General features: G+C 36.9%; 1 protein-coding gene across 3 annotated transcripts in view; it reads left to right on the top strand.

Annotated features, from left to right (window-relative positions):
* Positions 1–12,899, top strand: part of TBCK (TBC1 domain containing kinase) — a 343,431-nt gene that overhangs the window by 195,655 nt on the left and 134,877 nt on the right. For all 3 annotated transcript variants that reach the window (XM_006869331.1, XM_006869332.1, XM_006869333.1), the window contains 2 exons: positions 1,871–1,907; positions 3,737–3,898. In XM_006869331.1, the coding sequence (XP_006869393.1) occupies positions 1,871–1,907; positions 3,737–3,898 (199 nt within the window). The remainder of the gene's footprint in view (positions 1–1,870; positions 1,908–3,736; positions 3,899–12,899) is intronic.

Raw genomic sequence — 12,899 nt, forward strand, 5'->3', positions numbered from 1 at the left:
AGGGTTGCTATGAGTCATAACCAACTCAATGGCTAGCAACCACTACCACCAAAGATAATAAATGTTTGAAAGTTTTGGATAATGTTCGTTTGGAGTCCTGGTGCTGTGCTGTGGGTTAATTAATGTGCTGGACTGCAAAGTCAGTTTTAACCATGAGGTCAGTGATTCAAGCTCACCAGCTACTCCATGTTAACCCTGTACAGGGTTGCTATGGTCTGAAACTGACTCAATAGCACTTAACAACAACAACAAAATATTCTTGGAATCCTGGAGTGGCACTGTGGGATAAAGCACTGAACTGTAAGGTTGGTTTGAACCACAAGGTAGACAGTTCAAACTCAACAGCTGTTCCTTGGAAACCCTGTACAGGGTCGTTCTGAGTCGGATTTGGCTTGACAGCCCTTAGCAACAGCAACAGACATGTTCTTGACCTTTATGTGGGTGATGTAGTTAAATTGCTTAGAAATAGCATGATATCTCAAGGTTTATTTTAAGGTTTATTAAGTAGGGATAAAAACCAACAACATCCATTACCACTGAGTCAATTCTTACTCATAGTGACCCTGCAAGACAGAGTAGAACTACCCCTTAAGACTTCCAAGTGTATAATCTTTACTGAAACAGATTGCCACATCTTTCTCCCATGGAGTAAGTAGTGGGTTCAGGCTGTCAGTCTTTGACTTAACCACTGTACCACCAGGACTCCTTAAGTGAAGCCAGAGAAGTATAATCTGAGGGCATGATTTTGTCCTGTTAATAAAGTATTAACCTTCGGAGTACTATACCTGGTTTCATGTTTATTATATGGCTTTGTCTGTTTTTGTTTTATTTTGTTTCTGACTAGTAGGAAGGTATACTATATTATATGTTGTTGTTAAATGCCATGAAATTGGTTCTGACCCATAGTGATCCTATATAGGATTTCTGAGGAGTGGCTGCTGGGTTTGAACCATCCACCTTATAGTTAGTAGTTAAGTGCTTATCCTACAGCATCACACCAGGACTCCATTGTGTAAGCCTTGGTCATTTTCCCCTCTGATCCTTTCAGGAGTAGTATGTGTATGTTTTTGCTTTGTTGTGTTTCTTCTCTAGCTTTGTGTAGTTTGCTTAGACATATGTGATCTTCAGTACCTTCCAAAGATTAAAAGGTAACTCTGTGCAGATCTGTGGAGCTTTTTCTTTGTATAACTCTTTCTTCTCCAGTGTCATACCAACTAATTCTAGCCATATTGAACTCCCCAGACTTCCAGCTCTGTGTCCTCACCCTAGGGTGGCCACCATGCTTTATCTGAGTTCTTCTTTCATGTGCTGAGTCCTAGCAACTGTGCATGCACTAAACTGTTTTCCTTCTTTCCATAGTTACTACCTGTGCTGCCTGTGGTCTAAAATCTGTACATTGTTTCATATATTATGTCTGTATTTTTTTAGGTGTGAGGTTGTGAGGGTAAACCCTATCTCTGTTACTTCATCTTCATCAGAAGCACAATTTCTCTGTAGAGATTGATGAAGTTGATAATTACAGAAAATAATATGGAAAAGGAGATTGTGACCTAGTTGTTGAAAAAATTCCGAGAAGTTTCTGGAAGATAAATAATTGGCTTTGATATTAATATGCTACTATTGCATTTTGATTGTCCACGATCTAGAATGTAGCCTTAGATGAATACCACGTGGTATAAGTTTCATCTAAAGCATTTGTAATGTAGGCAGATATCTTTATGATTATCTACATTCATTTTTTAATGGTGTAGAATAGAAAGAAGAACTTTTTGGCTAACCATTCAGTTTATTGGTAACCATTCTAATTTATCTCTTTTTTTTTTTTTTTTCTTTATCCATACCCTATTTCCCTTTCTTTTCCCATACATAGCTTTATGCCATCCCTTGGTTTCTCACCATGTTTACCCGTAAGTATCATTTTCTCTTTCCTTTCAATATTATATTAGCAATAAGACAATTCTATTCTGATCCAGTATACTATATTTATAATAATATTAAGCAGATTGATAAGCATCCTTATGTAATTCAAACACACAGATTTGAGTACAAAAGAATTCTAATTATGTTTACCTCAGTGGAGAAAAAAATAATAATAATTTCATAGAATGAAAACCAGTATGTCATGGCATTAGTATAATTGCTGCCTCTTATTAAAAAAGAAATTAATGTTTCCTATATTGGACTCCTGATGTTGTGTTGTAGGAACAGCACTGGACTGCGAACCACAAGGTTGGCAGTTCAAACCACCAGCTGCTCCTCAGAAATCCTATATAGGATCACTATAAGTCAGAGCTGACTTGGCAGGAGTCCTGGTTTGGCACTGGACTGCTAACCACAAGGTTGGCAGTTCAAACCTACTAGCTGCTACTTGGAAAGCCTATACAGGGCCACTATGAGTCAGAACTGACTTAACAGTACCTAACAACAATAACAATATTATTTACAAAAATTTTTAGAGGGTGACTGTTCCAGCCAAGTAGGTCTTAATGTTAAGAGATTCTCTTCATACCAAATTCTATTGTTTTTTCCTAAACTAGGATTCTTCAAGAAATTAAGCAGATTTTGTAAACATATAATATTCAGAAAATAGTACAAATATTAACATAGTTGCAATAAATATTCTGACTTAGATATGTATATATGATAAATGCAATACAGTATTTGATAGTAGATCTATAAGCTTTGGCCTGGAAAGATATCCACAATATATTTTTACATGAAAAAAAAAAACCAAATTGCAAAACATCAAAAAATTATAAATAGAAATTTTTTAGAATAAACAATTATTTAGAGTATATAATAAAAATGTAATAATAATATGTGTTAAGAAAAGTTAAAGTTCACCTAGGAATGTAAACTTGTGAGAATAATATAACCTGAAAAAATCTGGGAAAAAAATATAATGAATGGAATATCTATACCAAGATTGTTAATGGAGGTTGGTGGTGGTAGTGTACTGTTGAGTCGGTTCCAACTCATAGTGACCCTGAATAGGGTTTCCATGGCTGTAAATCTTTATGGGAGAAGAAAGCTTCATCTTTTTCCCATGGAATGGCTGTAGTTTCAAACTGCTGACATTGAGGTTGGCAGCCCAACTCATAACCACTACATTACCAGAGTTCCTTTTAACGGAGGTTAGAAAATGTCTATATGACCAATTTGATGATCTGTTCTTTGTTATTATTGTTTTTGTTAAGTGCTATCAAGTTGGTTCTGACTCATAGCAACCCTGTATAAGGGGTTCCAGGAAGTGGCTGATGAGTTTGAACCACCGACCTTGCTACTCAAACCAACTTTGCAGTTGAGTGTTTATCCTGTAATGCCTTGTTGTTATATGTCGTTGAATTGGTTCTGATTCATAGTGTATAAGGTTTCCTAGGAGCAGCTAGTGGGTTTGAACTACAGACCTTGTCGCTCGAAGCCCAGTGCTGATCTTACAGTGCCACAACAGAAGTGCCTTAGGAATCAATAATTCACAAAACCAATAAAAATTTGACCATAAGGTAATATCTGTGTGTACAGTAAAACATGGAGTTCTGGTGTGGAATGTAGGATAAGCACTCGACCATAAGATATGTTTGATCTGCAAGGTCAGTGGTTCAAACTCACTAGCCACGCTTTGGAAGCCCTATACAGAGTTGCTATGAGTAGGAACCGATTTGACAGCACTTAACAACAATGTAGTAAAACAAGTTAATGTTCTAATTTTTATTTTATTCCTTTTCTTGTTTTACAGATGTATTCCCACTGCACAAAATTTTTCACCTGTGGGATACATTACTACTTGGGAATTCCTCTTTCCCATTCTGTATTGGAGTAGCAATTCTTCAGCAGCTGCGGGACCGGCTTTTGGCCAATGGCTTTAATGAATGCATTCTTCTCTTCTCTGATTTACCAGGTAAATAATTTGAATCAGTAAATGAAATTTGAGTGTAAGTCATGAGACAGCCTTAAAGCAATCTGCACAGGATAATCATTCAACCCTTCCAGAATCTCTTCTGCTTAGACCTTATCATCCCTGTCTGGATTCTTCCCTTTTCATATTGCCTCTACTAACTCTCCAGAATTGTAAATACAGAACTGGACCATACTCCTTTATTGTGGTTTAGTTTGAGACTTCACAGGGATAATTATGCATAGGAAAGATGGCCTGGTAGCAGTCACCTTTTGGTGTTCATTAGCATTGTGTTTAGGGAGGTCTGTATATCTTCAGTTTCTTAAGGCCTCTGAGAAAGTGGTAGAAAATCTGTGGACCACTAACCACCACTCATCTGTCAGTTTGTTGCATGTGGTGGCTTGCTTGTTGCTGAGATGGCAGAAGCTATGACACTGGTAGCTTGAATGCCGGCAGGGTCACCCATGGTGAACAAATTTCAGCTGAGCTTTCAGGCTATGACTCAGAAGAAGGAGAGGTGCACTACTTCCGAATGTTTAGCCACTGAAAACTTCGTGAATAGCAGTGAAACACTGTCAGATAGCACTGGAATATTGAATTTGGAAACATGATAAGTAGCACAAGAATGTTGTCAAATGTAGTGCTGGAAGATGAGCCCCCTCAGGTTGGAAGGCACAAAATTATGACTGGGGAATAATTGCCTCCTCAAAATAGAAATGACCATGATGATCCTAATGGAGTAAAACTTTGGGGACCATCGTTTGCTGATGGGGCACAATTCAAAATGAGGAGAAGCAGATGCAAACATCCATTCATAATCAGAACATAGAATGTACTAATTATGAATTGAGGAAAATTGGAAGTTGTCAAAAAGTAAATGGATTTATAGACATCGATATCCTAGGCATAGTTGTTTGTTGTTATTGGGTGCCATCATGTCACTGCTGATTCATAGTGACCCTATGCACAACAGAACAAAACACTTCCCAGTACTGCCCCAACCTCACAATCAGTGTTACACTTAAGCCCATTACAGCTGCCACTGTGCCAGTCCATTTCATTGGGGATCTTCCTCATTTTCTCCAACCCTTTACCAAGCATGATGTCCTTCTCCAGGGACTGGTCTCTCCAGATAATGTCTGATGAATGAGAGATAAAGTCTGGCCATCTGGTTTCTAAGGAGCACTCTGACAGTACTTCTTCCAACACAGGCTTATTTGATTTTTTGGCAGTCTGTGGTACTTTAAATATTCTCCTGTTACACCATAACTCACATGCATTAATTCTTCTATGGTATTCCTTATTCATTGTCCAACTTTCACATGCATATGAGGTTATTGAAAATACTATGTCTTGGGTCAGGTGCACCTTAGACCTCAGACTTACATCTTTGCTCTTATATACTTTGAAGGAGTTACGTGCAGCAGCAGATTTGCCTAATGCAATACCTCATTTGATTTCTTGACTGCTGCTTCCATGAGTGTTGATGATTGATTCGAGCAAAATGAAGTCTTTGACAACTGGGCTGGTGTTGACCATTTTGAATCTGACAATCACATGGTTTACTATGTCAGAAATAACAAATTAAAGAAGAATGGTATCACATTCATCATCAAAAAGAACATTTCAAGATCAAGAAGTACAATGCTGTGATAGGATAATATCCAGATACCTACAAAGAAGATCATTAATACAACTATTATTCAAATTTATGCAACAACCATTAAAGCCAGTAATGATGAAATTAAAACATTCTACCAACTTCTTCAATCTGGAATTAATCAAACACACAGTCATAATGTATTGATAATTGTTGATGATTGTATACAAAGTTTAGAAACAAAGAAGAATGACCAGTAGTTGGAAAATATAGCCTCGGTGATATAAATGATCCTAGACATCGCAATGATAGAATTTCAAGACCATTGACTTCTTCATTGCAAATCCCTTTTTTTTTTTTTAATATAAAAGATATTCATTTATTTAATCACTGTATCACTGAACCAAAAAATTCTAGAACAGTGCTAGAAAATACCTGGTTGATTATCTCTTTCAACTTTCTTAGTTAATCAGAGAAATTCTGAATTATACAATGGAGTGTGGTGAGTGACTAAATAGGGTGTTCATGAGTCAGGAGTTTGTACCTTTTGGAGTTGAATGCTGAAACAGAAATATGGATGACAACTATTGTCTAAGGCTTGATGTCACAGATAAAAAAATTAAATTATTTGGTTACCTTGGATGGAGAAAAATCTGTGGAAGAATAAAAATCTAGGAAGGTGAGTCAAAAACTATTCACACTTTTGCTGTAGAATTTATTTTAATCAACATTTAGAAAAGACAAATACATCATTTTTCATATAGTCTCCTTGCTTTTCAATACATTTTGTCCATCTATCAATAGGCTTTCATATTTATTTCCTTATTTAAAAATGTTTTAGCCTGATCTGCGAGCTAAAAATATACACATTCGCTTCTTTATTGGAAGTGAATGTTCATCTTCGAAGGGCTGCTTTCAGGGACCCAAACAGGTGAAAGTCTAATGGAGCATGATCAGGACTATGGGGAAGATGCTTTAACACTCAAATTGAAGTTTTTGCAGAGTGTCAACAGTGTGGAAGGAGGTGTGAAGACTTGAATTGTCATACGAGATCATAACTCTATTAGCAGTCGTCTTTGTTTATGCTGAAGTTTATGCTTTAGCTCTTCAGTGAGCATCTCACTGTAAGAAGCAAGGTTGATCGTTGAACTTTTTTCCTGAGAGTGTTCCAATCGTGGCCCTTGAGAATCCCAGAAAGCTGTAAGCATCCATTTTTCCAGCTGATGGTTGACTTTTTAACTTTTTCTTGGTTAGTGATCAATGATGTTTCCATTCCATACTCTGCTGTTTGCTCTCATACTTGTAGTGATGAATCCATGTCTCCTCTCCAGTAACAATGTTTTAAAGAAGCTTTTACCTTCCATCAAGTATTGGTCCAAATTTTGTTTGCAGGTGTCCGTGTTCACACCTGCACAGCAGTGACCTTACACAGAAAACGCTGATTAAACAGTGCAGCCAACAGAAGTTTTAGTATAACCAGAGTGTGAATCATTTTTGGTTCACCCTCATATATAGTTTTTCAGAAACTTAAATGTTTTTAAGTATAAAAGTTGTATTTTATTCACATTATTTCTTATTTCATTGGCTTTATCCCTTCAGCTGATTCTCTGGCTGTTCCTTATATTTTCAGTCATATACAAGTGACATTTAAAATGACCTGTTTGCCTTTATAGCAAAGAACAAAAGCAAAGTACCTTGGGATCATTTACTTAGTACTCTCAGGCAGAGCAAGAGACCTGCTGCCTAACCTGACTTTTGTTTTTAGTGCATCCACCAACTCTGTAAGGAACTCTGGTAGAGTGTTGTTTACTAGTTGGGCTACTAACCTCAGGGTCAGCAGTTTGAAACTACTAGTTGTTCCACAGGAAAAAGATGAGGCTTTTTTCTGTAAAGATTTACAGCCCCAGAAACCTTATACAGGGTTGCTATGAGTCAGAACCAACTCAACAGCATATAACCACCCCTACCAACAACTCTCTGTTGTTGAAAATCCTTTTTGGTAGAATAATAACAAAAATGACTTGGGTTTACTTAAAATTTCTCATCCTTCTTCCCCCATACGGTGCCTTGATTTTCCTTGATATGGATTTTCTGTTTAGAGTCTTCTTAATTCCTACCAAGTGATTGGATGGGACCATGCAAATTGAGTGGGAGTCCTGATATGTTGCTGTGGGTTAATGCGCTGGACTGCAAGGTCAGTTTGAACCATAAGATTGGCAGTTGAAGCTCACCAGTTGCTCTTTGGAAACCCTATACACAGTCACTATGAATTGGAACTGACTTGATAACACTTAACAACAACAGCAAGACTGGGATTGGTTAGTTTTGCCCTCCAGCTAGGCTTAAAAGGAGCCGTGTCAGAAGCAGAGAGGGAAGATCCCAGGGCCATCAGAAGGAAGAGCACGAGTGATATGAGAGATCCCTACCTAGAGAAATAGCGACTGCAGAGCCTATGGCAAAAGGCAGTGGCAACAAGCAATGGCAGAGATGACAGCAGAGGCTGTGGCATGGAGAGACAGAGCAGCTCCCTAGGCTTCTGAACCGAATAAAGCTGAGTGCCTTCCGCAGGAGACTCTCTTAAAGAATGTGCTCTTTGCGCATTCACAAACTGGCTAAAGGAACTTTGTAACATGTGCTTAAGCAGGGCAGAGGTCAAGGGACCACATGGCTGAGAGGCTGAAAACAAGAGTGAGGTATGCCTGCAGTATGGCAGACAAGAGGCGTTCCCTATTGGAGAACTGTTGCATCCTGAATTGGTTTTGATCCTGAATTATATCCTTTTCACTTTCCCAATAAACCTGATATTGTGAGTATTGTTAAGAGTTCTGTGTGGCCATTGCAGTGGACTGTGAAACCCACATGTGAAGCAGAGAGTGCTGTGGGAGGGATGGTTGGTGTCCAGTAGGGTAAAGGAAGTTGCAGGGTGGATGTCTGAACTCTGCTTCCTAGGAATCTGCCTTGGACTGATCTTGAGTTTGATTCTCTCTCCCCCATGTGAAGCTAGTGGAAGTCAGACATGGTCCCCACTTGGGTTTTTTACTCCATCACCCAAAATTAAAAATATCGTCATCAGCTTTCTAATTTATCAAACTGATAATTGAAATAAATCATTTTTATATAAACAAAATTGTACTTCATTTCTTTTATTATCTTTCTCTGGGAGGTTCTTTATGAAAGTTAAGGTACTCCCACACCACCTTTTTTTTTTTTTTTTTAGTGGAAATATTTTATTAAGCTTTTACAAGAAAGGTCTTATCCAATATTTGTCAGTTTGTGACTGACTAATTTCACTCAGCATAATGTCCTCAAGGTTCCTACATGTTTTGAGGTGTTTTGTAGCTTCCACGTTATCATAGGATTCCGTGGTGTAGCTTCCACAAGGTCTCATAGGATTCCATTGTGCATATGTACCAAAGGCTGTTTATCCATTCTTCCACTAATGGGTACTTAGGCTGTCCACCCCCACCTTTTTGAGGTGAACCATAGCAAAGAAGGTGCTTTCACAAAGTAGAAAGATGATCATCTGTACCCTACATATGTTTTTCTATCATTTCCAACTTGTCAGAGTAAACAGCAGATGATTGATTAGGATTAAGGGAATTTTTCCAGTCTGTTCTAAGGAAAAAAAAAAAAAAAAAATTAGGAATGCTGATTGTGCATTTTCAAGTCAATGTCTTTATAATTTCGTAGAACATTTAAATACTCTGATTACGCATTGGTGAAGAAATCTGTTTTTATGTTGGGTAAGATTAGTAGTAGCTCTACTCTCCATTAAATAACTACAATATTTCTGAAATTATGAAGAATATATATTGGTTAAAACTATTTAAAAATGTAAACTCTACTTCCTTTTGAAAATAGTATGCCTTTAATTGATGTGAGTAAATTGCTTTGATCCTTAGTGTCATTATTCTGCCTCAGTACTTATTTGGTCACTGTAAGCATTCCCATTGTTGAAGAAAATAGTTTATAAGAAAAATATTGCTTTGTAGGTATAAAATTAAAATTATGCTTTGTGCCCTTAATTATACCTGTGTTTTGTTTTGTTTTTAAACAAAGTACATCTATTTGGAATGTCTCTCTCTTTTTTTTTTGCTTCCCATCATTCTGAGCACCACCCCACCACCTCAGTGCTTAATGTTCTTCTTAAGTGCCTTGGAGCTTAATAGCTGTTCTTAATAGCTGATGTACTCTGCTGAGGAAGTGGGAGGTTGTCATAGAACAAGTCTTAAGAAGTGAATCCAAGGTATATACGCCACACTTGAAAGCAGGCCCTCTAACAGAAACTTTGTAAGCAGATTACTGAAGTCACTGTACAAGACGTTTACTGATAAATAACTTCCATGGAAATGTCACTCAGTTGGTAACCTTGTGAACAGGATGCATTGGCTTGTATTTATTTATTTATTTTTGTTAAATTCCTCCAAGTCTTTTTACAGAGAGAGACTCAATAACATTATTGTTAAGAACATGGATTGTGGAGCTAGATCACTGGATTTCATTCCTGGCTCTGCCACTTAGGCTGTGTGACCTTAGGGAAGTGACTTAACCTTTTGTATCTGTTTCTGATTATGTGAGAATAATATTAGTACCTACTTCATAGGTATGTTAATAAATAGTCAGTATAACTAAAGAACTTAGAGTTGTGCCTGGCCAAGGGCAAGTACTGTTACTGATTATTATTGTTGTTGTTAAGTACCTTTGAGTAGGTTTTGACTCATAGCTACCCTGTATAGGGTTTCCAAGGAGTAGCTGGTGAGTTCGCACCACCAACCTTGAGGTTCAAATTGACCTTGTGGTCTAGTGCTTATCCTACAGTGCCACACCAGGACTCATTATTATACATTACTTTTTCCCTTCTATAATGACATGCTTTCCTAATGGCACTATAAATGCAATAACTACCCCATTTGGCTCATCCTGTAAACTATTGAGGAGTCCTGGCATGGCACTGGACTGATAACCTCAAGGTTAGTGATTCATACCTACCAGCTCCTCCTTGAAAACCCTATACACCGTCACTGTGAATCAAAACTGACTCAGTGGCACTTAACAACAAACAACAAAAACAAGTAAATAAATAACTTCTTCAAATATTCCAGTTCAAACACCCTTGCAGTCCAGCACATTAACCCATAGTGCCACACCAGACCTTCATTACTAGTTAGCAAACACTAATAAGGAATTACTTAAGACCAGTAAACCTTCAGTGTTAAGTATATATTTTGACTAAGGAAGAATCTCTTTTCACAACTCAGAAATAATATAGTGTAGTGAACAGAGTGCCCAGACTTTGGAGTCAGACTGATAATGGATTTGAGTCCTAGTTCTGACAGTTAGTTGTGTTAGTTGGGAAGTACTCAGTACAGTGCTGCTGCTGTAAGAACATGGTTTGTGAAGTGAGATAGTCATGTATCTACATCTCAACCCTGGCACATAATCACTGCTTTAGCTTGCGCCACTGGAAACAGAATGCCATATATTATGGACATTCCAGTCGAATGAAGATAATAAAATCTACCTTAGTGTTAAGGAGCTCTGGTGGCATAGTGGTTCCGAGTCAGCCTGCTAACCTCAAGGTCAGCAATTCAAAACTACCAGCAGTTCCACAGGAGAATGATGAGGCTTTCTGCTCCTACAGATTTACAACCTCGGAAACCCTATACAAGATCTCTCAGAATTGTAACTGACTCCACAGCACATAATCACTACCACCACCACCTTAGTGTTGTAAACACTGAAGATAATACACCTGGCACAAAGCAGACAAAGCTATTGTTTCAAAGAACATGTACCATCTAATATTCGCTAAATGTTTTATTTATGTGAGTTTCCTTTCCGTTCCATCACTTTGTACTAACGCTTTAATTCTGAAAGAACTCTGTAGAAACGCATACTTATTTCTGCCAAAAAGTGTTCCCAACTTCTAGTGCCTTTTAGTAGATGATATAGTGTGATGTTACATTCCAAGGAAGTACAAGTAGTGCTAGAAAATTTTGCTGAAAGTTCTTGACATGTCTTGGTATGTGTACCATTTTAGTACTGGAGGAAATACCTACGAGAGCAGTGCATTTGGCACTGCTCATATGCTCTAAAAATAGAGTTGAGTGTTTTGAAAGAGATACTGGGTTTTTCATAGCACTATCCAATGCTGGATTTAGGCCACTGATGTTAAGAGAACAGTTTCCATGGTTACCACTATTTAAACCAATTACTGTCTGAGGTTTGTCAACGTTCATTCTGCTTTAGCTCTCTGACACCACTCTGCTGTAGTGTCCATTTTCCTGATTGATTTTATGAACACATCTAAACAATTTTCAAGATGACTGTGACTTTGAATAAAAATTTTTAAGTTATAATTTTAATATGGATTGGTAGCATCTGAGATATTTAAATGCGCTTTTTTTCTTGTCGGTGCATTTTCTTTGTACGTTTGAAAATTAATTCAATATATTGATGTCACCTATATGGTTGAAATAAGTATTAGAATTCACATTGTTGGATCCCTAAGCATCTTCAAGAGCATGGATAGAGGCAAATAGGAAGGTTTTCTTAGAGAACTTGTAGAAAAGAATTGAGAAATCTGTATGAAAGAACACTTAATGTATTCTCAGAGATTAAAATAGTGATTTTTAACATTAAGAGAAAAAAATATATATATGTGAACTATTTTAGAAGGAAATACTGAGTATACTGAAGAGACTGGCATATGACAATTGTTCAAATCCTACTTTTAGGAGAAAAATTAGTTTATGGATGAAAGATCATAGTTGTGTGATGTTTTACTATAGAAACTTAATTTCAAGGAAATTAAAAACTTAAAACAAAACATTTCATTACCACCTGCCTATTTTCTAAGAGGACTTAATTTTCAACACAAGTATGAAAATATTGATAGCATTATACTACTATGTAGAAATTCACTGAATCTTCAAAAATTTTAATGTCTTAAGTGGATAGTAAAAGTTGTCTATACTGATTTAAAGCACTTTTATAAAACAACCTTTCTTGTTATTTAGCATTGCATGGGATATTTCATTAAAACAATTCATTTTTATTTTAGAAATAATTCTGTGCCTGGTTGCCCAAGATCTACAATTTAAAACCCTGGCTGTTTTTCAAATGACATGCAAAAATGTTGGTATGGAAACAAAAAGATTCAAGTCGTAAAGACTGAAAAACACATCAAAGTGCTAAAATATATAAAATCTTTAAAGCCACTTCTTATTTTTATCCTATTTATCCCCAAACTGGAGCTGGGCAAGTATTAAGTATGAGAGAGTAAAGGAGAAAATTCAGTCCAATCATGTACTCCCATTCTTAAAATGCTGTATTCAGTCATATACTCCCATTCTTAAAATGCTGTATTCAGTCATATACTCCCATTCTTAAAATGCTGTATTC

Source organism: Chrysochloris asiatica, unplaced genomic scaffold (assembly GCF_000296735.1).
Source record: "Chrysochloris asiatica unplaced genomic scaffold, ChrAsi1.0 scaffold00129, whole genome shotgun sequence".
Lineage (NCBI taxonomy): Eukaryota > Metazoa > Chordata > Mammalia > Afrosoricida > Chrysochloridae > Chrysochloris > Chrysochloris asiatica.